Source organism: Drosophila miranda, chromosome 2 (genome assembly GCF_003369915.1).
Source record: "Drosophila miranda strain MSH22 chromosome 2, D.miranda_PacBio2.1, whole genome shotgun sequence".
In the NCBI taxonomy this organism is placed as follows: Eukaryota; Metazoa; Arthropoda; class Insecta; order Diptera; family Drosophilidae; genus Drosophila; species Drosophila miranda.
Genome location: NC_046675.1, coordinates 31,484,981 through 31,512,815, shown reverse-complemented (window position 1 = coordinate 31,512,815; position 27,835 = coordinate 31,484,981). Strand labels below are relative to the sequence as shown.

The following is a 27,835-nucleotide window of genomic DNA, read 5'->3' as shown; positions in this document are numbered from 1 at the left end:
GAGAATGAGTGTTTAGGAGAATATGAATGTGAAGTTAAAGATGAGGGTGTTAAAGAGAATAAGCATGAAGTAGAAAGTGGAGGCAAGGTAGAAAATGAGTGTTCTGCAATGGTTGAGTGTCTGGAAGACAGCGATACCTGCGAGAGCGTAAAAACCAATTTCAACGAACTACCAAGCCAGTATCCAGACAAAGAAAACGACTGGGAGTTGAAAGTAGGGACAGATTGTAGCCAAGAACTCGCAGGACGACTTAAATACATGTTTAGGACAGCGTATGTAAACGCAGAAAGACCAAACTTACCACAAACCAAGTGGGAAATGAAGTTGAATTTCGAACACGAAAAACCGTTTCATTGCCCACCTAGAAGACTGTCGTATAGCGAAAAAGCCCAAGTACAGAAAATGATAGACGAATACACAGAAAAAGGTTACATCAGAACCAGTGAGTCAGAATACGTTTCGCCTATAGTACTGGTAAAAAAGAATTCGGGAGAGTTGAGACTGTGCGTCGATTATCGCACACTTAATAAAGGTATGATAAAGGACAATTACCCAACACCTCTGATAGACGACCTACTAGATAAACTGTCAGGGAAAAGACTTTTCACCAAGTTAGACCTGAAGAATGGATACTTCCACGTATTTATGCATAAAGATTCAGTTAAATACACATCGTTCACGACCCCCATGGGACAATACGAATGGTTGAGGATGCCGTTCGGGTTACGAAATGCATCGGCGGTGTTTCAAAGATTCACAAACAACATTTTTGCAGATATGGTAAAGGAAGACAAAGTTATAATATACATGGACGATATTATGGTAGCAACTAAAGATAGTGATAGTCACATGGAAATTTTACAAGAAGTGATGAGACGATTGGTAGAGAATAAACTTGAATTAAGGATTGATAAATGCGAATTCTTACAGTCAGAAGTTAAGTACCTGGGCTATTCCATATCGGGTAACGGAATTAAACCAGATACGAAGGGATTACAGGCAGTAAAAGGGTTCCCAGTCCCCACGAAAACGAACGAAGTGCAGAGTTTCTTAGGGTTATGTTCTTACTTTAGACGGTTCGTAAAAGATTTTTCTACGAAAGCTAAGCCCCTTTATGATTTGGTCAAAAAAGACAGGAAGTTTGAATTCGGTATCGTAGAACTAGAATGTTTCGAACAACTCAAAAGTAATTTGTTGGAAGCACCGATCTTGGCACTTTACAATCCCAGAGATCCGACAGAATTACATTGCGATGCAAGTTCGTTAGGTTTCGGGTCAATTCTAATGCAGAAGAAGGGTGATGGCAGAATGCACCCGGTGTTTTATTTCTCCAAGCGGACAACAATTACCGAAGCAAAATACCACAGCTTTGAACTGGAGACACTAGCGATAATTTATGCACTACAACGGTTTAGAGTATACGTGCAAGGCATACCCTTCAAAATAGTGACAGACTGCAACGCGCTAACTATGACTCTAAACAAAAAAGAACTCAATCCACGCATTGCCCGCTGGGCGTTAGAGTTACAAAATTATGACTACAAGTTAGAACACAGGTCAGGAAGTAGAATGCAACACGTAGATGCGCTAAGCAGAGCCGTTCAGATACTCACGGTAGACACAAACACCTTTGAAGAAAATTTAATTATATGCCAAAACAGGGATAAAAAACTGATGGAGCTGAGAGAAACGTTACAGAAATCAGAACACAAACATTATGAGATGAGAAACGGAATAATATACAGGAAAAAAGATAACAATACTATCCTATTCTGCGTACCCGAGGAAATGGAAGGCCACGTACTCTATAAGTACCACGATGAACTAGGGCACGTCGGTATAGACAAGATGACCGACGCTATATCGAAAAGCTACTGGATCTCAAACGTAAGGTATAAAGCCAAGCGACACATTGAAAACTGTCTAAAATGCATAGCGTACTCAGCAAAACACGGAAAAGAGGAAGGGTTTTTACACAACATACCAAAAGGGTCAGGACCATTCGAGGTAGTACATATCGACCATTTCGGGCCAGTCGACAAAGGCAGGGCCAACAAACATGTTTTAGTAGTAATAGACGCGTTCACCAAATTCGTAAGACTTTATACGACCAAAACCACTAGCACAAAGGAAGCAGTAATTGCAATGAAAGATTATTTCCGAGCTTACAGTAGACCCAGATGCATTGTGTCAGACAGAGGAAGCTGTTTCACGTCAAAAGAGTTTGAAGAATTCTTAGAACAGAGCAATGTTAAACACGTAAAGATAGCAACAGGGTCGCCACAGGCCAACGGGCAGGTAGAAAGGGTGAACAGAAGTTTGGGACCCATGATTGCAAAGCTTGTTGACCCGGAAAAAGGATTACATTGGGATATGGTAGTGGAAACAGTAGAACACGCGATGAACAACACAATTCAAAGAACAATTAATGAACACCCGAGCAGAATGTTGTTTGGGGTCGTACAAAAAGGAAAGGTTTCAGATTTACTAAAAGATCATCTAGACGAACTAACCGAACAGCGGGCAACAAGGGATATAGAAAAGATTAGAGCAGTAGCAGGCACTCATCAGGAAAAAATACAGTCTTATAACAAACAAGCAACAAATTCAAAGCGAAGGGAGCCACACGTGTACGTAGATAATGATCTAGTTATGGTGAGAAATTTCGACACTCATACAGGGGTGTCTAAAAAGCTTATCCCGAAGTTCAAAGGACCTTATAAGATATCAAAGGTGTTAAAAAATGATAGGTATTTGCTAGAAGATGTAGAGGGGTTTCAACAATCAAGGATCCCGTATAAAGGAGTTTGGGCGGTGGCAAATATGAAGCCGTGGATTGAAAATGGTAATAATGCAAATGTCACAGGGAATCAAAATGAAGAAAATGATTGTAACACGTAAACTTAGAATATTAAGAGTAAACCACACCCAACTGTAATAAATCAACCTATCTAGAAACTAAATTAAATGTAAGGAGTTCAGGAGCACTCCGGTCAGGATGGCCGAATTGTAGCAAGGTAATAATTAGTGAGGCATTCAACTAGTATTTAAAATAGCATACAGCGCGCATTGGTATTTACCGCACCATCGATACACTCGGTGGGAAATACCAATAGTGAGATATCGGATAAGAAACATCGAGAAGAGAGTGAGGGCACTTTGTAAATGGCGATTGTGAGAGACGGACGCGCAGCTAATAAAAAAGAGTTACATTAAATCACCGGGTTTGTGTTTTTATACCTATACCGTTCACTCACGCACCGATATTGGTCACTACAATTCCCGGGTTAGACGGCCTACAATTGGTACTATGCATTTTTCATTATAGATAAGTATTTTATATTGTATTTATATAAAGAAATTATGTATTTAATCTTGTCCACGCGCCCTCGCACTAAGCCCCAAGCGTGTGTATGGTTGTGTTTCTAGTGTGTTAGAGCGTAGGCACAGTGGTTCAATCCGGTATGGTAGTTGAATATTAAAATGGTTTCCATTTCAGTTCAGAAGTATTTGAATGCTTGATATTTATACAAATGTTGGTTTGAATATGGAACTACACTTCGCTAAATATTTATGTATATTTTTCCCGCCCAATTTCGATGAGTTTCTGAACCACTGTGCGTACATATGTTTGCTCAGAATTAAAGCCGTATAGACAGAGCGAGAGAGGAGAGTGAGAAGAGTATTTGTTGTGCTTATGAATTCGAGTTTAAAGACAGTGAGAGAACCAATAAGAGATAATAAATAAATAGACAAAAGTTAAAGATATACAAATATGTATTTTGTTTATTTTTTGTTTGTTTGTTGTTTAAATGACATGAGTGTGATTAATTTTAACAGACATTCGTTCGATTAGAATTAGAGTTAAATTAGAGTAGGTGTTCGCTGGGCACAGCTCACAGCAGACGCCATGGATCAGATCACACATTGGCGGGATTAGTAGTTGTTTAGTGTGGTTAGTGTGGCAAGTGCCTGTCTCACCTCTCGGGGCTCCTGCAGCGACGACTGTTTCTGTGGTGGTAGCGGCGGCGGTGGCTGGCGCGACTGCTGCGGTAGCTGATCGTACGTTGGATCATTCTCATTGTTTTGATCGTACAGATTTTGACTATCGGTTAGCTGCTGCTGCTGCTGCTGCTGCTGCAGGCGGCTGTTATTGAAATAGCTCGACCTGGACCACCCTGGATTGGTCCTGGCCAGGCTCTCCACCTGCTGCCAAAGCTCCTCCCGGTACGACAGCTTCTCCCGCTCCCTGTCGAAAGACAACAACAATCATATGATTAGATATACAATATTAGGAGGTGTAGTAGTGTGCTGTCCGTACATCTGCTTATCTTGCTTGTAGTTCTTGCTGCACTCGTCGAACAACCGCTGATCCATCTCCATGAACAGCTTGAGCGCATTGTAAATGAGACCGTGTATGGTCTTGTTCCAGTGCGTCTTGGAGTTGCGATTCAACGCTGGGAACATTATTGGCAGTATAACCGCCGAATTGTCCGCTATTAGGGACATAATGTACTCGTTGTTCCAATAATACAACGCCCGTTCGGCCACCTGAAAGTGCGGCGAGGAGACACACTTGGCTATCTGACGAAACAGCGGCACCATCACCTTCTGGAACTCGGCCGGCTCGATCACATCCAGCAGCTCTTCCACCTCATTCAAGAACATCACCTCCTTGGGACTGTGCGTCTTCGGCCAGAACTTAAGCAAACTTCTGCATGGGATGGGGACAATAAATCAATTTTAATGTGTTTTACATCTCATGCTCACGGCATGTTGTGCGGAAGTTGGGCTCAACACTCACTTGATGACCGCCTCGAACAAACTGGGATCCTTCTCGAGGAACTGCACCACACAGTAGGTCAACTGTGGATGATAGACCGAGAGGCTCTTGGCTTTGTGCAATGGCAGCAATACCTTAAGTAAAAATTGTTTATGCTTCTCTTTGAGCGGTAGAGCAAAACCAATGATAATGCTGCCCGATATCTCCAATAATTCGGCTATGCCATTATGATGTTCCGTCTCATAAATAAATCTAAATAAAACAAAAAACAGAATGGTTTAGCGAGGATTGGGATAGGATAGGATATACGGGGGGCGAATCACCTGTAAAAGACATTGTTGATCTGCTTTCTAATAAATGCTCTCAAACCCAAGAATTTTCGATAGATGCGATGTAAAACAGTCTTTAGGAAATCACGTTCACGTGGATCCTCCGAATCGAATAAATCCAATAATTGTAATACAAATTGATGATCAATATAACGCTTAGCAATATTTGGTTGGAAATCCGGTGACTCCAAGAAACGCAAAAACAGCTCGTATACCAATTGAAGGTGTGGCCAAGACGACTCGAGCGTTGGCTCATCCTTTTCGGGATCAAATTCGGCACCATTCGGATTTGATGATGGCGGCAGTGTCCGGAATAGATTCACAGAAAACTACACAAAAATATATTTATTATGGAGAGGATAGAGTTTGGTATGGTATCCTAAATACTAACCATATTGATCGCCTCCGGATAGATAATTTCGGTAATGATGCCATTTTGGTTTGTGAGAAAATCGACCATCTCGTGCAGAGCCGCACGCTTCACCTCCTTGAATTTGAGGTCGCTCAGCGGCTCGGAGAAATCGAAAAGCGTGCAACATTGTCGTATCTTTTGGATGAAAAGCTCTTCCCGTTCACTGGCGGCCGTCTCTGCGAAATCCATAATAAAATTTATTAAAATATTTTACGTTTTTGTTATATATGCTGCTCTATCTACACATTGAATAATAATGAAAAATATTATAATCCTACGAAAAACGTCAAAGAAATCAACAGCAAATCGATCAAAAAAAAAGTAAGGCAAGGCGAAACTCAAAATGTATCAAAAATTCAATGAAGATCAGATAAAGGATCAAATTCTATGGGCCACCAAACCGAATGGCCATGTCGACCAGGTAGATGTGGTAGGTGCTTCTATCACTTTATCTGCGTGCCGCATGGCCATTGGCTTGGAATTAGCTGGAGCTGGAGAGATAGCAACCTCGCAGTGCAGGCAGTGCCAAGGCAACCGAAGCAGTGGGCGGCGAATGAAACAGATTCCGATCGCGTGCACGTCCTGGACTGCCCGTCAGCTGTTGCAACGTTTGTGGGGATGTGAGGCCCTGATGATGATGATGTTGCGACGAATGACCAATAATTCCAGCCATTCCGCCACCGCCTGTGACATCACCATTCTGATGTATGCCCAGCGTAGTCGTTGGCAGAATAACAACTGCAGATGTGGATGTGGTTGTTGCTGTCGCTGTTGCTGTCACTGTTGCTGGTGCTGTTCCACTGCCATTGCGCTGGCCAATGTCCAGGGAGATGCTTATGCCTCCCACCAGATTCTGTGCCACCGTTGGACGCAGCTCCTCGGCTGGCGGCACGGGCACCTCCTGGCCTTCGGCGGCAGCCGATGGCAGGGTCGAGGATGCTGCTGCCGCTGCTGCTGCCGCTGCTGCTGCTGCAGCACTATTTTCCACACTCTTGGTGGCATTCAATATGTTCTTAATGGCTGCGGCCGCACTCACGGGTGACTTGGAGGTAGATGAGGTAGCGATGAAATGAGAGTAGATTGATTTTTTTTTAACATTTTTTGTTTTGTGAATCAGATTCTGTTTGTGTCTGTGTGGGTGTGCAGAATATTTTTTTTTTTTTATATTCACATACTTATTTATTTGCTCTATAATATATACTATACAATTTATACTTAACTAAATTTAACGCACAAGAGTATGTTGGGACTAGGGGCCCCGCGGACTGCGGTACTGCCGCAAAGCATTGCTTCGCAGTGGCGTGGACACCTACTCCGTCTGCTCCTTCCGCCTTCTCTCCAAGGACCTAAGCGTTCGCATCACGCTAGAGGCGAACTCCGCGGCCGCTTCCCACACCTTCGGGTCTGCCAGCATCAGCGGCACCAGAGTCTCGGTGCTGACCCTAGACCCTGCTGCTGTCTCCAATGTCTGACGCTCGAGGTCAAACCTGTGGCAGTCGAAGAGGACGTGGCGAGCGTCCTCCTCTATGCCTGTGCCACACTCGGGGCACCAGTCCTCTGTCTCGTGGCCGAAGCGCTTGAGGTAGCCGCGGAAGCAGCCATGTCCGCTCAGTGCCTGGGTAAGGTAGAAATCCACCTGGCCGTGCTTCCTTTCAACCCAGCATGCTATGCTTGGGACGAGGGTGTGGGTCCATCGGCCTTTGGGTGAGTGGTCCCATCGAGTCTGCCATCTGTCTATGCTGGTCCTTCTGGCGGCGTCCTTAATTTCTGCTTTGGAGCGTACCTCGGCTGCACTGTCCGTCATAGCATCATGGATCTCCTTCCTCTCCCTTATCAGCTCCCTGAGCGGAACTTGCCCGGCAATGACTAACGCGGCTTCTTCTGAGATGGTCCGGAACGAGCACGCGATCCTAATGGCGCACAGTCTGTACGTTGCCTCCACTCCTCGCATGTAGCTCCTCACCTTCGCGGCTTCTGCCCACACCGGTGCGGCGTAGAGCATCTGCGACGTCACGACGTTCGTCAGCAGTTTCCTCTTTGCCTGCTTTGGCCCTCTGGTGTTTAGCAGCACCCTGGATAGCGCTCCCGCGGTCCCACCGGCCTTCGTGTGGACGTATTCCAGATGCTCTTTGAAGGACAGGCGCGTGTCGATGAGGACTCCAAGGTACTTGATGGACCTCTGCGATTCGATCGCGGTCCCACCAACCTGCACTCTGGCGGTCTCGACCACTTTACGGCTGGATATCAGGACCGCCTCCGTTTTTTGGGCCACGCTCCAGCCACGCGGCGGCTAGCCACGCCTCGACGGCTTGTATGGCGACGTTGGCAAGCTCCTCCACTGCGGCAAGTTCCTTCGCTACCGCCACTATTGCGACGTCGTCAGCGAAACCCACCAGGTTAGTGTTGGCTGGCATCGGGAGCCGTAGCCTAGAGCCCTGACATGTGTCCATTGTCAGCACCCTATTGCTGAAATAGCTGCGCGCTATATTCAGTAGGTAGCCCGGGATGTTGAAGGACCTCAGTGCCTCCAGCGTCCGGGTCCAGTCGGCCGAGTTGAAGGCGTTCCTTATGTCCAGTGTCACCACCAGACAATAGGACTTGGTTCCGCCTCTCCACCTAGTCCCAGCAATGGCTTCCTCCGCCGTTTGTACGACCCTCAAGATGGCGTCCAGCGTCGACCTCCCTTTCCTGAACCCGTATTGGTTCTGGGAGAGACCGCCTGCTGCTTCGATGGCTGCGCTCAGCCTCGCACCGATCACCCTTTCGAAGACTTTTCCCATGGAGTCCAGAAGGCAGATGGGCCTGTAGGAATGGGTGTGCAGAATATGTCTCTTAATTTTATTAAATTTTATAAGCCTGGGACTTAACTAAAGCTAGACAGGGAGCTGTATTGAGTTGGAGAGACCGGCAAGAAGTTCCGGGTCTCTGCGGGACGGCCGCGAAGCATTGCTTCGCAGGGACCATGGTTCCTCCTAGCCACTCTCGTTCCTTCGGCGCTCGCACCTACGCAGCTCCTTCATGGCGCCGGCTGCAAAGTTGCTCCAGGCCGACCATACCATGGGGTCTTCCACAATCTTCTCGATCAGGTTGTTCGGCGTGAGCTGCCCGCCGGCGGCTCGCCACAACTCCTCCCTAATAAGTGAGAAGCGCCCACATTGAAAAATGATGTGCTCAGCGTCTTCAGTGGCGTCGCCGCACCACGAGCAGTTCGGCGAGTTCTCGTGGCCGAACCTCCAAAGGTAATGGCTGAAGCAGCCGTGTCCGCTCAGAAGCTGTGTGGAATGGAAATTGACCACACCGTGTCGCCTGCCGATCCAATATCGGACATCCGGAATCAGGCGGTGTGTCCACCGTCCTTTATCAGAGCCGTCCCAGCGGCTTTGCCATGCTCTGAGGCTTCCTTCACGGGCCTGCTTGCGCGTGTCTCTCCTTGCCGCGCCGGCCCGGATGGCCTCGGCCACGGCCCTCTCCTCAAGCACCAGAAGGTCAATTGGAAGGACACCCGCCAGGACTAGGGCAGCGTCGTCGGATATGGTCCGAAAGCCGCAGCAGATCCGGAGCGCGCAGAGGCGATGAGTGGCTTTTACGCCCCTAGCGTAGCTGGCAACTTTAATTCCATCCGCCCATACGTCTGCTGCGTAGGTCATGGCTGAGCGGACTACACTGGTCAGCAGAATCCTCCTCTTCTGCTTCGGGCCACGGGTGTTCAGCAGTATTCGGAACAGCGCCCGACTCGTGTTTGCCGCTTTCTCCTGGACGTAGCTTAGGTGTTCACGGAAACTGAGCCTGGTGTCGATCATCACGCCCAGATACCGAATGGCTCGTTTCGACGATAGTCTCTGGTCGCCAACCCTGATGTGAGCGGTCTCCACAGTCGAACGGGTGCTCACCAATACTGCCTCGGTTTTATGAGCGGCTATCTCTAGTCCCGCAGAGCGGAGCCAGTCTGCAATCAGCTGGATTGCGGTGTCACAATTTGCTTCGACAACGTCCAGGTGCTTGGCCACCACCGTCAGGGCGACATCATCTGCGTAGCAGGTTAGCTGACATCCGCCTGGAAGAGCTAATCTCATGACTCCATCGTAGGCAATGTTCCATAATAGGGGACCCATCACTGATCCTTGGGGAACTCCTGCCGTTATGCCGTGAGTCTGCGCGCCGGCCTCCGTATTATACTCCAGCAGTCTCCCCGCGAAGTAGCTCCTTACGATTGCCTGAAGGTATTGGGGTACACCGCGCCGGTTAAGTGAGTCCAGGATGCACTCCCACTTCACCGTATTGAAGGCGTTCCTGATGTCTAGGGTGACAATCAGGCAGTATTCCTTCTTGCCGCCCTTCCATCGAGTTCCCTCCACTACCTTGGAGGCTATGCTTCCACCGTTGACCTCCCACTCCTGAAGCCGTATTGGTTTGGTGAAAGTCCCCCAGCATCCTCGACGGCGTTGTCTAGTCTTCTACGGATTATCTGTTCCAGAGTCTTCCCCAGCGGGTCGATTAAGCAAATCGGTCGAAACGAGGACGGATCGTCCGGCGGCTTTCCTGGCTTTGGCAAGATCACCAGGTGTTGCAACTTCCACTGCGGCGGAAATAGTCCTTCCCGCAGGCACTGCGTGAATGCTTTAGCAAACTCGTGCGGGTTGTATGCCATCGCCAGTTTTACCGCACGGTTGGGGATTCCATCAGGGCCTGGAGCCTTCTTGGCCTTTAAGCTTTGGGCCAGGGCGACGATTTCGTCCTCCGTGACCGGTTCGACCGAGTATGCAGGCTGGTGTGCGACGGCACCGCTGGCAAGACCGTGAGCCCCGGATGGGAACAATGCCTCAACAATCGTCCGCAACTGGTCTGGGTCAGACGGCGACCCCGCGTTGCTGCCATGAATTCGCTTCATTACCGTCTTGTAGGCACGTCCCCACGGATCCTTCTCGGCTGAGTCGCAAAGCTGCAGGAAGCACTCCCTCTTGCTCTCCTTGATGGCGTTCTTTAGGGCTTTTCTAGCTCCGCAGTACTCCGCCTGTAGCCTTGGCCAGCTAGTGCCACTCCTTCTGCGAGCCCGTTGATATCGCCTTCTAGCTGACAGGCAAGTGCGTCTGGCCTCCTGGATCTCGTCATTCCACTAATAGGTCGGCGATTGCTTACCCTTGAATGGCCTCTTGCGACTCATACTGGCATCGCATGCGAGCAGTAGGGACTCCAGAAGCTGGTTGACCATCTGTTGAGCTGAGCCTCCGACCTCCATATTCCTCAGCGCCTCCAAGAACCTTGGAATCCGCATTGATTCGGGATTGTAGGCTGCTCTCCGGCTTGTCTGCGTTGCCCTGGTCAGTCTGCAACCACCTTCTCCGCCTATCGAGAACACCACTGCCTCGTGGTCGCTGGCCGTATAGTGGTTCCCCAGGCGCCAGGTGGACAGAGGGGAAAGGCTGCTAGAGGCGAATGTAAGGTCGATGACTGACCCAGAGCCACCCCTGTTGAAGGTATTCGCGGTCCCCTGATTCAACAATGCTACGTCCAACGCAGCGAAGGCCTCAAGCAGTGCGTGTCCCTTGTATATGGCGTCCGAGCTGCTGCTTCTGGAGATGTCACTGCCCCACTCCTGGGCCCAAGCATTGAAGTCGCCAGCAATCACATTTGGTTTGTGGTGCCTGGCGTCGTCGGCCAATTCGTCCATCGCCGCAGCGAAGCTATGACGGCTCAAGCTTGGGGGAGATAGCAGCTGTAAATCCATAAGTTCCCCAGTTTTGCCCTGACGAAATGTCGGAACTCAGCGCACACTGAGGGCCGCAGAGGAGGCTTACCGCAAGCCCATATTGCTGCTTTTCCTGAGGAGCTTTGGACCCAGAATCCATCCTCGGGGGAAATGTATGGTTCGCTAATTATTGCAACGTCCGATCTCATTTCACGCACCGACTGAGAGAGCAGATCTGTGGCAGCCTCGCAATGGTTTAGGTTTATTTGGTAAAACCTAACCATGTCCAGCGTTTTGACTTGCCTTCTCTTTGGGTGCCATGGGGCACCTGTGGCTACCAGCTACGTGTGAGTGGGGCTTGCCCTTTCCGACACAAAGGAAGCATTTTGCCTCATTGTGGCAGTCGCTTATCTTGTGCACCTCAGACCCACAGCGGAAGCACCACCCGCTTCTGTCTACAGAGCTTTTGCAATTAAGTGCAACGTGGCCGATCTCAAGGCACCTGAAGCACTTTAACGGCAGATTTCGCTCCCGTATGCGGCAGACGGACCATGCCACTTTAACCTTACCAACGGATAGCGCCTTCGTCGCAAGGGTCGCCGGCAGGCAAATAATAGCCCGCTGGGTACCACCAAAGCCTGGGCGCAAACTCTTAATGGCGTCCACATCGAGTGTAATCCCCATTTGCTCGCTGAAGGCCTTCCTCACGTCCTCCGAGGTAGCCATCTCATCCAAGTCGAGCATCTCTAGCCTCGTCTGCTGGGTGAGTGCTCGCGCCTCCGCCTTGCCTCCTAGGACAGTGCCTATGTCCTCGCGAAGCAGCTGCGCGGTCTCCTTCGAGGCGTCTTTGAGCTCCAATAGAAGAGCACCTTTGGCTGTTCGCTTCACTCTGCTCACACTCTCGCCGACCTTCTTCATCTTCTCGCTCTGGTTGCGGGTGACGAGGTTAAGGATCTCCGCGTAAGTCATTTCCCCTTTTGGCTCGATGATAATAACATCCGGACGGGGACTTGGCTTCCGGGCGTGCGCTCTGCTCTTAACCTTCTCCCATTCACCTTCGGTAGGTGCAGCTGATTCGGTCTTCCTTGCCGGTTGTTCGCGGGACTGCAACGTGGGATGGCCACTCATATTGTTTCTCCGCTTCGGCGAGCTCCTCGTCGGCTTGTCCAGCTTCCTTTTCGGCGCATCGTGTTGAGGGGAGCACTGCGTCTCCTGATCACGCCGCTCCACCCTCTCCTTCCTCTGAAACTTTGCGTCGAAGCTGTGAAGCGCGGACTTTTGCATCCTCACCACGTTCTGCGCCAACTCTTTCATCTCCTTGTTGAGATAACGGGCGTCCCTCAGCATCTTCGACAATTCCGTCGACTTTTCTACCAGCGAAGCCAGGATCGACCGCAGATCTCCGTCGGCCTTTGGTCCTGTACCGCTTTTGTCTGTGGAAGCACTGCTGAAGTCAAAGGGATTGACAGGGACTTCTGCTGGTGCAGACACAGTCAGTGCTGGCAGCACTCTAAGGGGCGCCTTAAGTGGAGTTCCGGTACCAAGGCTTAGCTGGGCCGGCTTCTCAACTGCCTGCTCCCTGGGCCAAATGCCTCGGGGCGTCTGCCACTGTGGTGGGGAACGCTGCAGGCTAGTTCTCCTCTCAAAGACCCGCTTTTCCTCCTCCTCCATTCTTCCTGTTTGTAACTGCCAAATACTCGATTTTGAAATTAGAAATTTAAAATTTAAAATTTGTGCAGAATATGTGTGGATGTGTGTGTGTGTGTGTAATAACGGAGCGCTGCAAACCTTGCTGGCCGCAATTGAGCCGCCTGCATTATTGGTGGCAGATGATGAAGCAGATGATGAGGACGCGGACGATGCTGCTGAGGCGGCTGCTGTGGCCGCAGCTGCTGCTGCAGCCGATGTGGCCGCCGAGAAGTGTTGCGCCAATGTGGATACAAGCGAATTTCCACCACTGGCTGTGCTTCCTGCCGCTGCCGCTGCTGTTGTTGCTGTTGCTGGTGCCGTGTTCTTCGACATCCCTGCATTTGAGGACAGCGACAACGATGATGTGGAGGACTGTGAGCCAAACGGCGACGAGGCTATCAGAGCGGCGGCTGCTGAATTGGCTCCACCACCATAGGTGGCCGCTGAGGATGAGCACGAGGCCGAGGAATTGGCAGCGGCCGAGGCCAACGAGGAAGAGGACGCCTGCGAGAGCGAGGACAATGCCGATGCCGACGAATTGGAGCTGGTGGACGAGGACGATGGCGACGAGGATGTTGTGGTGGTTACTACTACTGCGGCTGCCTCTGGCGGCGACAGGGGCATCTTTCGACACTCGAACTTGGCCTTCAGTTCCTCCACGCTGCTGAATTTGAATTTACTGCTACCCTGCGCAGACGATTCCAGCGACTGTTGGTCCTCCTCCTCGTCGTCGGCCAGCTGGTCTAGGCCGCTGTGGAACGATGGCGACTTGGGTAAGCGTATGCCCAAGGCATAATATCCAGCGGCTGGTGGCTGATCCTGTTGCTTCTGTTGTGGTTGCTCTTTGCTGGAGGAGGAAGCAGAAACAGATTGGGATGATTCCTCCTGCTGTTGCTGCTGCTGCTGTTGTTGTGACTGCTGCTGCTGCTTCTGCTTGGGTCCGTTGAGGTTACCCGTCAGCAACATAGCACCGAATACCATTTCATTAGTGCCCCACAAATTCCAAATTTGATGCGTGTCCTGAACGAGATACCATACGAGAAGATGAACGTTAAGCTGCTGGGCACGGCCCTGGAGACAATTGGTTCCTATTGCAATTGGTTAATGGAGAATCCCACCTATATACCGGCGGCCATAGATCTGCTGGTGCGCGGCCTCAACTCGTCCATGTCGGCCCAGGCCACGCTCGGTCTGAAGGAGCTGTGTCGCGACTGTCAGCTGCAATTGAAGCCATTCGCCGAGCCGCTGCTCAATGCGTGCCATGCCTCGCTCAACGCCGGGCGCATGAAGAGCTCGGACTCGGTCCGGCTGATGTTTAGCATTGGCAAATTGATGAGCCTCTTGCCGCCCGATGGCATACCCAAGTACTTGGACATAATAGTCAGTCCATGCTTTGAGGAATTGCAGGCCATTTGCCAATCTGATGGGGTAAGTGCAACCAAAATCAACTGCCCCTGAAATGTATGATTACAAAAAGGTTTCTCATATTCGCATTCCTACAGAAAACTCCCACGGCACGGATTCGCACAATTTTCCGTCTCAACATGATCTCCACTCTGTTTTCTTCATTGAATACCGATTTGAGTGAAGAGGACATGGAAATACAGATTGTCCAGCCCGTTTTTTTGGTCATGCAAAGAACAATGCCAATTTTTAGGCGCATTGCCAAGATGTGGGTGGAGGAGCTAGATGTTTTAGAGGTATAAAGATTGGTTTAACCCATATGCTGGATGCACATGCTATAAACCATACTCGTTCTTAACTTATAGGCCGCCTGTAGCGCCATGAAGCATGCCATTATGAACCTAAGAAGCAGCTTCCGACCCATGCTGCAGAATCTGTGCTACTTTATTGTGGCCAGCTTCCAGACACGCTGCTGTGCACCAACGCTAGAGATATCCAAGACAGTGCGTAATCTCTCTATCTCTCTATTGGAAATCATTTATTTTAATTTTCTCTTCCGCAGACTATTGTCATGTTTTACAGGGAAGAGGGCTGTAAGCCCTATATGCAAGAACTTCTGCGGGAGTTTATCAAGCACAGCTTCAAGCTATTTGAGAACACGCCACAGCAGAACTTCTCGAATATATCGGACACCATGGAGGCCTTCTTCGGCTGCCTGGCTCAGATTGTGAAGAAAATACCTCAGGCATTGGAAGACAAGACACTGGCCTACGATCGCCTCGTCTACTACGGCCAGCGTTGCATGACGCTGCCCGAAAGCGGTGCCATACGCTGCGGCATACAGTTCATGACACACTTTACGATTCAGTCGCGCAACCACGAACACATCACCGAGGTCGTGTTGAAAACTGGCGAACAGACCGTGTACTTCATCATGATGTGTGTGGGATATTTGACGCCACGCTCGCAGGTGGACAAGTTTGCCGATATCATATTGGCCCTTAACAAAAAGTATCCTGCGGAGCTGGCCATCTGGCTAAAGACCGTGATGTCCGTCCCCCATTTCCCCACACCGCTGTTAAACGATGCAGAAAAGTCGCGATATGTTTCTTTGATTATCAAGTGAGTGTGGCCTTAACATTGATGCAGCAAAGTGATTATAAACGACTTCTGCTTTACAGGGAAAAGGTGAACAAGCGGCTGCTGCAACAGCATCTGTCGGAGATGGCCATCAAGTTGCGCGGACTCACCGAAAAGTTCCAGTAAATGTGGAAGCCTGAAGCTATTTAGAGGCCAACCAAATCGCGCACCTTTGCTTTTCAAAACTGGATTCTAAATGTGTTTCTGTCCTGTGTCCCATGTATTTAGACTGTAATTTAGGCGACTCTGTAAATGTTCCTCGACCTTAAGTTGTTGTTACCGCACCTCCCACACCCGCCACCGCCTTTGTTTTTAACATCTCCAAAAACTCTCGACAAGACAAACTTTTATTTATAATTTTACAAAAATTACATGCTTTCATTTACAATTTTTTCCATAGGGTGTATAACTCATTTATATAATTATATATATATATATTATATATAAAGAGATGTATTTACATATTTTTTGGCATTATAGATACATAAACAATAAGCTAACAATATGCGTATGTGTGTCTATAGCTAAACTGAAGCCTTTCGTTTTCTTGGCCTGTGTACAGCACTTGGTAGTGGTAGCAAAACTTTTTTTTGATCCAGCAGCTCCCTGCAACATGCAATCAATATCTTCTCATTTCATTAAGAATCATTTGAGAATGTCCATCCGCTTTTTAGAGACAATGACTATTAAACCAAACAAATGGCTGACACGGATCCAGTATTATATATTTAGATTGATATATAGTATAGAAGTAGTAGCTACGACCAGCAATAGTCCAAGTCTGTTGTTGTTGATGAAGATGATGATGTTGATGTTGCGATGTGGATAATAATATAGAGGGTATTCACTGTGCCTGGGACGCTTAGAAATTGGCACAATCTTTGGGTGGCAGCTCTCCCGATCCTCCTTTTCTACACTCCTGCTCCGAGCATCCGGCGGTGTCACAGTAAATACCTCCCCCCAAAAAAGAAACTACACCAAATCTCTGGGCATTCCTGGGATCAATAGGAATACGATTATGGATACCCGCACCCCCACATATGTATATTTAAACATATATTTAAACATATATATATATATGTAATACATACAAAAATACACTCATTTACATACATATACATATATGATGTATGTATGTAACGCTTCATTCTTTTTAGGCTTTCATTGTTTTAGGTGTGTGTGTTTATCGTACATGTATGTATGGATAGGTAAGCTGCTAATTGCTAGGCTACTCATATAAATCGCGTATATTATAAACTTTAGCTGTGGAGAGAGCAGAGCTATATGCGCCATGTATGCATTGTAGTTAAAGATATATGTATGTATGTATGTATATATTTGTATATGGTTTGTGTGGTATGGTATTATGGCTACATATGTAGCTATATGTAGGTCGAAATATGCAGTAGATGCTCAATCATGGTGTTAAACACAGCTACGCCTTAATTTACGACAATTCAATTCAACTGTACATTTATATATATGTTTTTTGCTTAGTTTTCGTTTTTTTGTTTCACGTTTTCACTGAAATGGTAAGAGCACAAATTGGATTCTAATATTATTGTATATGTTCCGTTTGTTAAACACTAGGCAAACAGCAACAACAACAACAGCAAATTCATGCAAAATAAAACAGTATAGAACTAGTAATCATTTCTTCCCTTCGGGCATGCTCGAAATAATATTTGTATCATTCGCAATCAAATATTCTGGGATTTGTCTGATCTTTATTGGTACTATGCATTTTTCATTATAGATAAGTATTTTATATTGTATTTATATAAAGAAATTATGTATTTAATCTTGTCCACGCGCCCTCGCACTAAGCCCCAAGCGTGTGTATGGTTGTGTTTCTAGTGTGTTAGAGCGTAGGCACAGTGGTTCAATCCGGTATGGTAGTTGAATATTAAAATGGTTTCCATTTCAGTTCAGAAGTATTTGAATGCTTGATATTTATACAAATGTTGGTTTGAATATGGAACTACACTTCGCTAAATATTTATGTATATTTTTCCCGCCCAATTTCGATGAGTTTCTGAACCACTGTGCGTACATATGTTTGCTCAGAATTAAAGCCGTATAGACAGAGCGAGAGAGGAGAGTGAGAAGAGTATTTGTTGTGCTTATGAATTCGAGTTTAAAGACAGTGAGAGAACCAATAAGAGATAATAAATAAATAGACAAAAGTTAAAGATATACAAATATGTATTTTGTTTTTTTATTGTTTGCTTGTTGTTTAAATGACATGAGTGTGATTAATTTTAACAGACATTCGTTCGATTAGAATTAGAGTTAAATTAGAGTAGGTGTTCGCTGGGCACAGCTCACAGCAGACGCCATGGATCAGATCACACATTGGCGGGATTAGTAGTTGTTTAGTGTGGTTAGTGTGGCAAGTGCCTGTCTCACCTCTCGGGGCTCCTGCAGCGACGACTGTTTCTGTGGTGGTAGCGGCGGCGGTGGCTGGCGCGACTGCTGCGGTAGCTGATCGTACGTTGGATCATTCTCATTGTTTTGATCGTACAGATTTTGACTATCGGTTAGCTGCTGCTGCTGCTGCTGCTGCTGCAGGCGGCTGTTATTGAAATAGCTCGACCTGGACCACCCTGGATTGGTCCTGGCCAGGCTCTCCACCTGCTGCCAAAGCTCCTCCCGGTGCGACAGCTTCTCCCGCTCCCTGTCGAAAGACAACAACAATGATATGATTAGATATACAATATTAGGAGGTGTAGTAGTGTGCTGTCCGTACATCTGCTTATCTTGCTTGTAGTTCTTGCTGCACTCGTCGAACAACCGCTGATCCATCTCCATGAACAGCTTGAGCGCATTGTAAATGAGACCGTGTATGGTCTTGTTCCAGTGCGTCTTGGAGTTGCGATTCAACGCTGGGAACATTATTGGCAGTATAACCGCCGAATTGTCCGCTATTAGGGACATAATGTACTCGTTGTTCCAATAATACAACGCCCGTTCGGCCACCTGAAAGTGCGGCGAGGAGACACACTTGGCTATCTGACGAAACAGCGGCACCATCACCTTCTGGAACTCGGCCGGCTCGATCACATCCAGCAGCTCTTCCACCTCATTCAAGAACATCACCTCCTTGGGACTGTGCGTCTTCGGCCAGAACTTAAGCAAACTTCTGCATGGGATGGGGACAATAAATCAATTTTAATGTGTTTTACATCTCATGCTCACGGCATGTTGTGCGGAAGTTGGGCTCAACACTCACTTGATGACCGCCTCGGACAAACTGGGATCCTTCTCGAGGAACTGCACCACACAGTAGGTCAACTGTGGATGATAGACCGAGAGGCTCTTGGCTTTGTTCAATGGCAGCAATACCTTAAGTAAAAATTGTTTATGCTTCTCTTTGAGCGGTAGAGCAAAACCATTGATAATGCTGCCCGATATCTCCAATAATTCGGCTATGCCATTATGATGTTCCGTCTCATAAATAAATCTAAATAAAACAAAAAAGACAATGGTTTAGAGAGGATTGGGATAGGATCGGATATACGGGGGGCGAATCACCTGTAAAAGACATTGTTGATCTGCTTTCTAATAAATGCTCTCAAACCCAAGAATTTTCGATAGATGCGATGTAAAACAGTCGATAGGAAATCACGTTCACGTGGATCCTCCGAATCGAATAAATCCAATAATTGTAATACAAATTGATGATCAATATAACGCTTAGCAATATTTGGTTGGAAATCCGGTGACTCCAAGAAACGCAAAAACAGCTCGTATACCAATTGAAGGTGTGGCCAAGACGACTCGAGCGTTGGCTCATCCTTTTCGGGATCAAATTCGGCACCATTCGGATTTGATGATGGCGGCAGTGTCCGGAATAGATTCACAGAAAACTACACAAAAATATATTTATTATGGAGAGGATAGAGTTTGGTATGGTATCCTAAATACTAACCATATTGATCGCCTCCGGATAGATAATTTCGGTAATGATGCCATTTTGGTTTGTGAGAAAATCGACCATCTCGTGCAGAGCCGCACGCTTCACCTCCTTGAATTTGAGGTCGCTCAGCGGCTCGGAGAAATCGAAAAGCGTGCAACATTGTCGTATCTTTTGGATGAAAAGCTCTTCCCGTTCACTGACGGCCGTCTCTGTGAAATCCATAATTAAATTTATTAAAATATTTTACGTTTTTGTTATATATGCTGCTCTATCTACACATTGAATAATAATGAAAAATATTATAATCCTACTAAAAACGTCAAAGAAATCAACAGCAAATCGATCCAAAAAAAAGTAAGGCAAGGCGAAACTCAAAATGTATCAAAAATTCAATGAAGATCAGATAAAGGATCAAATTCTATGGGCCACCAAACCGAATGGCCATGTCGACCAGGTAGATGTGGTAGGTGCTTCTATCACTTTATCTGCGTGCCGCATGGCCATTGGCTTGGAATTAGCTGGAGCTGGAGAGATAGCAACCTCGCAGTGCAGGCAGTGCCAAGGCAACCGAAGCAGTGGGCGGCGAATGAAACAGATTCCGATCGCGTGCACGTCCTGGACTGCCCGTCAGCTGTTGCAACGTTTGTGGGGATGTGAGGCCCTGATGATGATGATGTTGCGACGAATGACCAATAATTCCAGCCATTCCGCCACCGCCTGTGACATCACCATTCTGATGTATGCCCAGCGTAGTCGTTGGCAGAATAACAACTGCAGATGTGGATGTGGTTGTTGCTGTCGCTGTTGCTGGTGCTGTTCCACTGCCATTGCGCTGGCCAATGCCCAGGGAGATGCTTATGCCTCCCACCAGATTCTGTGCCACCGTTGGACGCAGCTCCTCGGCTGGCGGCAAGGGCACCTCCTGGCCTTCGGCGGCAGCCGATGGCAGGGTCGAGGATGCTGCTGCCGCTGCTGCTGCTGCAGCACTATTTCCCACACTCTTGGTGGCATTCAATATGTTCTTAATGGCTGCGGCCGCACTTACGGGTGACTTGGAGGTAGATGAGGTAGCGATGAAATGAGAGTAGATTGATTTTTTTTAAACATTTTTTGTTTTGTGAATCAGATTCTGTTTGTGTCTGTGTGGGTGTGCAGAATATTTTTTTTTTTTTTTATATTCATATACTTATTTATTTGCTCTATAATATATACTATACAATTTATATTTAACTAAATTTAACGGACAAGAGTATGTTGGGACTAGGGGCCCCGCGGACTGCGGTACTGCCGCAAAGCATTGCTTCGCAGTGGCGTGGACACCTACTCCGTCTGCTCCTTCCGCCTTCTCTCCAAGGACCTAAGCGTTCGCATCACGCTAGAGGCGAACTCCGCGGCCGCTTCCCACACCTTCGGGTCTGCCAGCATCAGCGGCACCAGAGTCTCGGTGCTGACCCTAGACCCTGCTGCTGTCTCCAATGTCTGACGCTCGAGGTCAAACCTGTGGCAGTCGAAGAGGACGTGGCGAGCGTCCTCCTCTATGCCTGTGCCACACTCGGGGCACCAGTCCTCTGTCTCGTGGCCGAAGCGCTTGAGGTAGCCGCGGAAGCAGCCATGTCCGCTCAGTGCCTGGGTAAGGTAGAAATCCACCTGGCCGTGCTTGGGATGAGGGTGTGGGTCCATCGGCCTTTGGGTGAGTGGTCCCATCGAGTCTGCCATCTGTCTATGCTGGTCCTTCTGGCGGCGTCCTTAATTTCTGCTTTGGAGCGTACCTCGGCTGCACTGTCCGTCATGGCATCATGGATCTCCTTCCTCTCCCTTATCAGCTCCCTGAGCGGAACTTGCCCGGCAATGACTAACGCGGCTTCTTCTGAGATGGTCCGGAACGAGCACGCGATCCTAATGGCGCACAGTCTGTACGTTGCCTCCACTCCTCGCATGTAGCTCCTCACCTTCGCGGCTTCTGCCCACACCGGTGCGGCGTAGAGCATCTGCGACGTCACGACGCTCGTCAGCAGTTTCCTCTTTGCCTGCTTTGGCCCTCTGGTGTTTAGCAGCATCCTGGATAGCGCTCCCGCGGTCCCACCGGCCTTCGTGTGGACGTATTCCAGATGCTCTTTGAAGGACAGGCGCGTGTCGATGAGGACTCCAAGGTACTTGATGGACCTCTGCGATTCGATCGCGGTCCCACCAACCTGCACTCTGGCGGTCTCGACCACTTTACGGCTGGATATCAGGACCGCCTCCGTTTTTTGGCCCGCCAGCTCCGCCCTGGCGACGTTGGCAAGCTCCTCCACTGCGGCAAGTTCCTTCGCTACCGCCACTATTGCGACGTCGTCAGCGAAACCCACCAGGTTAGTGTTGGCTGGCATCGGGAGCCGTAGGACCCCGTCGTACATGGCGTTCCATTGCAGAGGTCCCAAAACGGAGCCCTGCGGGACTCCGGCTGAGACTTCGTATGCCCTAGAGCCCTGACATGTGTCCATTGTCAGCACCCTATTGCTGAAATAGCTGCGCGCTATATTCAGTAGGTAGCCCGGGATGTTGAAGGACCTCAGTGCCTCCAGCGTCCGGGTCCAGTCGGCCGAGTTGAAGGCGTTCCTTATGTCCAGTGTCACCACCAGACAATAGGACTTGGTTCCGCCTCTCCACCTAGTCCCAGCAATGGCTTCCTCCGCCGTTTGTACGACCCTCAAGATGGCGTCCAGCGTCGACCTCCCTTTCCTGAACCCGTATTGGTTCTGGGAGAGACCGCCTGCTGCTTCGATGGCTGCGCTCAGCCTCGCACCGATCTCACCCTTTCGAAGACTTTTCCCATGGAGTCCAGAAGGCAGATGGGCCTGTAGGAATGGGTGTGCAGAATATGTGTTTTTTTTTTTTTTTTTTTTTTTTTTTTTTGTTGTTGTGTGACTACATGAAAGCTTCATGCCGACTCAGCCGAAGCCGAAGTGAGGGACTCTAACCGCTCTAAAACCAACCACACCTATCCCGGATCCCGGCGGTACTGTCGCGAGATATTACTTCGCCGGGGGGAGATGCCCGTAGGGCTCTTCTCTTAATAATCTCCTTTATCTCCTTGCATTGCGTGCTCTTTCTTCGCGACGCAGTTTGGTAGCCATAGTTACGGCCATGAATCTAATCGAGGCCCAGTTTCCTTCCGACTCCAGCAGGCATTCTGCCAGGTTTGACACCGCTGGCATTCTTCCAAGCTTGTTGCTTAGATCCTCTCGTTCTTGCCGAAATCTTGGACATTCGAAGAAGCAGTGCTCTGCGTCTTCGATGACCCCTGCGCAGACCACGCAGAAGGGGTCGTCCTCGTGCTTAAACCTATGCAGGTAGGCTTTAAAGCAACCGTGTCCTGTCAGCAGTTGTGTCAGGTGATACTCCACTTGTCCATGGCTACGGTTCAGCCAACTCTTCAGGTCTGGGATTAGCCTATGGGTCCATCTCCCTTTTCTGCTGTTATCCCACGAATCTTGCCATTGCAGGATTGTGCGCTGCCTTAAGGCACCTCTGGTGTCCTGGTCCGTAGTCCCCAGGGTTCGCTGTGCCCTGATTCCTGCGGCTTCTCTTGCCAGCAGATGGATGGGAATCATTCCTGCTACCACAAGTGCGGCGTCTTGGGATACCGTTCTGAATGCGCAACACACCCTCAGGGCACACAGCCTCTGGACTGCGTTGCATTCTCGGGCATAAGTTTTATGCTTCATTGCATCAACCCATATTGGTGCAGCGTACATTAGCGTTGAGCCAACTACGCTCGCTAGTAGCTTTCGCCTTGGCTGTTTCGGGCCTCCGGTGTTGGCCATGATGCGGGATAGGGCCACTGCCGTCTTTCCTGCTTTGCTGCTTGCATACGCCATGTGATGCTTGAAGCTGAGTCTGTGGTCAATCATGACCCCCAGGTACTTCAGGCTTGGACTGGAGCTAATAGTGCAGTCTCCTACTCGGATCGTGGCCGTCTCCACTACTTTCCTGCTGCTTATGAGCACCGCCTCCGTTTTGTGGGTGGCTAATGAGAGATCCCTCCCTGATAGCCATGTTCTGGCTCTCTCTACCGCGTCGTTGCAGATTTCTTCCGCCGCTTCTTTCTGTTTTGCCACTACGACTATTGCTATGTCGTCGGCAAAGCCTATCACCGTGGCGCCCATTGGCATATCCATCTTGAGGATTCCATCATACATGATGTTCCACAGCAGCGGGCCGAGGACCGATCCTTGGGGAACTCCTCCAGTGATTTGGTGCTCACGTGTCCCTTTATCCGTCTCATATATTAGCACTCGGTCTCTTAGGTAGTCCGCGATGATATTCTGCAGATACGGCGGTATTTGAAAGTTTCTCAATTCTTCTAGTATGTGATCCCAATTGGCAGAGTTGAATGCATTTTGGACATCGAGTGTTGCCACTATGCAATACTCTTTGGTCCCGTACATCCATCGGGTGCCATCGATAGCTCGCTTTGCTATCTCACATACCTCGCCGATTGCGTCCACCGTGGACCTGCCTTTGCGAAACCCGTGCTGTCTCGGTGAGAGCTGACGCGTTACTGCCTTCTCCAGCCTGGTGTGGATTATGCGCTCGAGGATCTTACCCACTGTGTCGAGCATGCAGAGTGGTCTATAGGATGATGGCTCCTCGGTCGGCTTGTTCCCCTTGGGTAAGAGGACTAGCCGCTGTCGCTTCTATGGTCTGGGGAAGGTCCCTTCGGACATGCACGCATTGAATAAATCCACGTACATTTGTGGATTGGTCTCAATAGCCGTGCGGAGAACGGCATTTGGGACCCCATCAGGTCCTGGTGCTTTGCCGTTCTTGATCCGTTGTAGAGCTTCGAGGACTTCTGCTCCCGTGGTGGCTTCTATTTCAGGTGGCGGTATTCTATCCATCACCCTCTGGGCTGCCACTTTCTCTGGAAATAGGGTTTCTACTATGTTAACATAGCAGAATATGTGTGGATGTGTGTGTGTGTGTGTAATAACGGAGCGCTGCAAACCTTGCTGGCCGCAATTGAGCCGCCTGCATTATTGGTGGCAGATGATGAAGCAGATGATGAGGACGCGGACGATGCTGCTGAGGCGGCTGCTGTGGCCGCAGCTGCTGCTGCAGCCGATGTGGCCGCCGAGAAGTGTTGCGCCAATGTGGATACAAGCGAATTTCCACCACTGGCTGTGCTTCCTGCCGCTGCCGCTGCCGCTGCCGCTGCCGCTGCTGTTGTTGCTGTTGCTGGTGCCGTGTTCTTCGACATCCCTGCATTTGAGGACAGCGACAACGATGATGTGGAGGACTGTGAGCCAAACGGCGACGAGGCTATCAGAGCGGCGGCTGCTGAATCGGCTCCACCACCATAGGTGGCCGCTGAGGATGAGCACGAGGCCGAGGAATTGGCACCGGCCGAGGCCAACGAGGAAGAGGCCGCCTGCGAGAGCGAGGACAATGCCGATGCCGACGAATTGGAGCTGGTGGACGAGGACGATGGCGACGAGGATGTTGTGGTGGTTACTACTACTGCGGCTGCCTCTGGCGGCGACAGGGGCATCTTTCGACCCTCGAACTTGGCCTTCAGTTCCTCCACGCTGCTGAATTTGAATTTACTGCTACCCTGCGCAGACGATTCCAGCGACTGTTGGTCCTCCTCCTCGTCGTCGGCCAGCTGGTCTAGGCCGCTGTGGAACGATGGCGACTTGGGTAAGCGTATGCCCAAGGCATAATATCCAGCGGCTGGTGGCTGATCATGTTGCTTCTGTTGTGGTTGCTCTTTGCTGGAGGAGGAAGCAGAAACAGATTGGGATGATTCCTCCTGCTGTTGCTGCTGCTGCTTCTGCTTGGGTCCGTTGAGGTTACCCGTCAGCAACATAGCACCGAATACCATTTCATTAGTGCCCCACAAATTCCAAATTTGATGCGTGTCCTGAACGAGATACCATACGAGAAGATGAACGTTAAGCTGCTGGGCACGGCCCTGAAGGAGCTGTGTCGCGACTGTCAGCTGCAATTGAAGCCATACGCCGAGCCGCTGCTCAATGCGTGCCATGCCTCGCTCAACGCCGGGCGCATGAAGAACTCGGACTCGGTCCGGCTGATGTTTAGCATTGGCAAATTGATGAGCCTCTTGCCGCCCGATGGCATACCCAAGTACTTGGACATAATAGTCAGTCCATGCTTTGAGGAATTGCAGGCCATTTGCCAATCTGATGGGGTAAGTGCAACCAAAATCAACTGCCCCTGAAATGTATGATTACAAAAAGGTTTCTCATATTCGCATTCCTACAGAAAACTCCCACGGCACGGATTCGCACAATTTTCCGTCTCAACATGATCTCCACTCTGTTTTCTTCATTGAATACCGATTTGAGTGAAGAGGACATGGAAATACAGATTGTCCAGCCCGTTTTTTTGGTCATGCAAAGAACAATGCCAATTTTTAGGCGCATTGCCGAGATGTGGGTGGAGGAGCTAGATGTTTTAGAGGTATAAAGATTGGTTTAACCCATATGCTGGATGCACATGCTATAAACCATACTCGTTCTTAACTTATAGGCCGCCTGTAGCGCCATGAAGCATGCCATTATGAACCTAAGAAGCAGCTTCCGACCCATGCTGCAGGATCTGTGCTACTTTATTGTGGCCAGCTTCCAGACACGCTGCTGTGCACCAACGCTAGAGATATCCAAGACAGTGCGTAATCTCTCTATCTCTCTATTGGAAATCATTTATTTTAATTTTCTCTTCCGCAGACTATTGTCATGTTTTACAGGGAAGAGGGCTGTAAGCCCTATATGCAAGAACTTCTGCGGGAGTTTATCAAGCACAGCTTCAAGCTATTTGAGAACACGCCACAGCAGAACTTCTCGAATATATCGGACACCATGGAGGCCTTCTTCGGCTGCCTGGCTCAGATTGTGAAGAAAATACCTCAGGCATTGGAAGACAAGACACTGGCCTACGATCGCCTCGTCTACTACGGCCAGCGTTGCATGACGCTGCCCGAAAGCGGTGCCATACGCTGCGGCATACAGTTCATGACACACTTTACGATTCAGTCGCGCAACCACGAACACATCACCGAGGTCGTGTTGAAAACTGGCGAACAGACCGTGTACTTCATCATGATGTGTGTGGGATATTTGACGCCACGCTCGCAGGTGGACAAGTTTGCCGATATCATATTGGCCCTTAACAAAAAGTATCCTGCGGAGCTGGCCATCTGGCTAAAGACCGTGATGTCCGTCCCCCATTTCCCCACACCGCTGTTAAACGATGCAGAAAAGTCGCGATATGTTTCTTTGATTATCAAGTGAGTGTGGCCTTAACATTGATGCAGCAAAGTGATTATAAACGACTTCTGCTTTACAGGGAAAAGGTGAACAAGCGGCTGCTGCAACAGCATCTGTCGGAGATGGCCATCAAGTTGCGAGGACTCACCGAAAAGTTCCAGTAAATGTGGAAGCCTGAAGCTATTTAGAGGCCAACCAAATCGCGCACCTATGCTTTTCAAAACTGGATTCTAAATGTGTTTCTGTCCTGTGTCCCATGTATTTAGACTGTAATTTAGGCGACTCTGTAAATGTTCCTCGACCTTAAGTTGTTGTTACCGCACCTCCCACACCCGCCACCGCCTTAGTTTTTAACATCTCCAAAAACTCTCGACAAGACAAACTTTTATTTATAATTTTACAAAAATTACATGCTTTCATTTACAATTTTTTCCATAGGGTGTATAACTCATTTGTATTTATTGTTTGTTTTATATTTTTTTAAATTTTTTTTTTACATAAATATTTTATTATTCTTAAAATTTAGAAAGTTTCGATTTTTCACCATTTCCTCGTGTATGAAAAAAATCTGCCTTTCAAGTTTTTATGAATCTTTAATCCCCAGTTTTTTTCTAGACCTTGCCATTATTATTATTGTTTTGCAACTTTTCCCCATATAGTGTATGTATCTATAATGCCAAAAAATATGTAAATATATCTCTTTATATATAATATATACATATATATATATGTATATATATATATATATATGCGTATGTGTGTCTATAGCTAAACTGAAGCCTTTCGTTTTCTTGGCCTGTGTACAGCACTTGGTAGTGGTAGCAAAACTTTTTTTTGATCCAGCAGCTCCCTGCAACATGCAATCAATATCTTCTCATTTCATTAAGAATCATTTGAGAATGTCCATCCGCTTTTTAGAGACAATGACTATTAAACCAAACAAATGGCTGACACGGATCCAGTATTATATATTTAGATTGATATATAGTATAGAAGTAGTAGCTACGACCAGCAATAGTCCAAGTCTGTTGTTGTTGTTGTTGATGAAGATGATGATGTTGATGTTGCGATGTGGATGATAATATAGAGGGTATTCACTGTGCCTGGGACGCTTAGAAATTGGCACAATCTTTGGGTGGCAGCTCTCCCGATCCTCCTTTTCTACACTCCTGCTCCGAGCATCCGGCGGTGTCACAGTAAAT

General features: G+C 48.5%; 3 protein-coding genes across 7 annotated transcripts; 1 reads left to right on the top strand and 2 right to left on the bottom strand.

Annotated features, from left to right (window-relative positions):
* Positions 1 to 3,791: 3,791 nt before the first annotated feature.
* LOC117187161 (serine/threonine-protein phosphatase 2A 56 kDa regulatory subunit gamma isoform-like) lies at positions 3,792 to 13,899 on the bottom strand. 2 transcript variants are annotated; one of them, XM_033389247.1, is made up of 7 exons: positions 12,999 to 13,899; positions 6,032 to 6,566; positions 5,504 to 5,700; positions 5,107 to 5,441; positions 4,805 to 5,035; positions 4,322 to 4,714; positions 3,792 to 4,249 (listed from the first exon to the last, which is right to left on the bottom strand). In XM_033389247.1, the coding sequence occupies exons 1-7, from the start codon at positions 13,878 to 13,880 to the stop codon at positions 3,937 to 3,939; spliced, it is 2,886 nt and encodes a 961-aa protein (XP_033245138.1). In that variant the 5' UTR covers positions 13,881 to 13,899; the 3' UTR covers positions 3,792 to 3,936. The 2 variants fall into 2 exon arrangements, with proteins under 2 accessions (XP_033245138.1, XP_033245139.1); XM_033389248.1 differs by having other exon boundaries at positions 4,322 to 4,711.
* On the top strand, positions 13,892 to 27,057 carry LOC117187168 (importin-13-like). Of its 2 annotated transcripts, XM_033389262.1 has the most exons (6): positions 13,892 to 14,096; positions 25,325 to 25,555; positions 25,630 to 25,827; positions 25,897 to 26,034; positions 26,094 to 26,653; positions 26,713 to 27,057. In XM_033389262.1, the coding sequence occupies exons 1-6, from the start codon at positions 13,911 to 13,913 to the stop codon at positions 26,795 to 26,797; spliced, it is 1,398 nt and encodes a 465-aa protein (XP_033245153.1). In that variant the 5' UTR covers positions 13,892 to 13,910; the 3' UTR covers positions 26,798 to 27,057. The 2 variants fall into 2 exon arrangements, with proteins under 2 accessions (XP_033245153.1, XP_033245152.1); XM_033389261.1 differs by lacking the exons at positions 25,325 to 25,555; positions 25,630 to 25,827; positions 25,897 to 26,034; positions 26,094 to 26,653; positions 26,713 to 27,057 and adding exons at positions 14,402 to 14,599; positions 14,669 to 14,806; positions 14,866 to 15,425; positions 15,485 to 15,857 and having other exon boundaries at positions 13,892 to 14,327.
* On the bottom strand, positions 16,954 to 20,144 carry LOC117187163 (serine/threonine-protein phosphatase 2A 56 kDa regulatory subunit gamma isoform-like). 3 transcript variants are annotated; one of them, XM_033389256.1, is made up of 7 exons: positions 19,903 to 20,143; positions 19,375 to 19,571; positions 18,978 to 19,312; positions 18,676 to 18,906; positions 18,193 to 18,585; positions 17,853 to 18,120; positions 16,954 to 16,967 (listed from the first exon to the last, which is right to left on the bottom strand). In XM_033389256.1, the coding sequence occupies exons 1-7, from the start codon at positions 20,066 to 20,068 to the stop codon at positions 16,965 to 16,967; spliced, it is 1,593 nt and encodes a 530-aa protein (XP_033245147.1). In that variant the 5' UTR covers positions 20,069 to 20,143; the 3' UTR covers positions 16,954 to 16,964. The 3 variants fall into 3 exon arrangements, with proteins under 3 accessions (XP_033245147.1, XP_033245146.1, XP_033245145.1); XM_033389255.1 differs by lacking the exon at positions 16,954 to 16,967 and having other exon boundaries at positions 17,665 to 18,120; positions 18,193 to 18,582; positions 19,903 to 20,144; XM_033389254.1 differs by lacking the exon at positions 16,954 to 16,967 and having other exon boundaries at positions 17,665 to 18,120; positions 19,903 to 20,141.
* Positions 27,058 to 27,835: the final 778 nt, after the last annotated feature.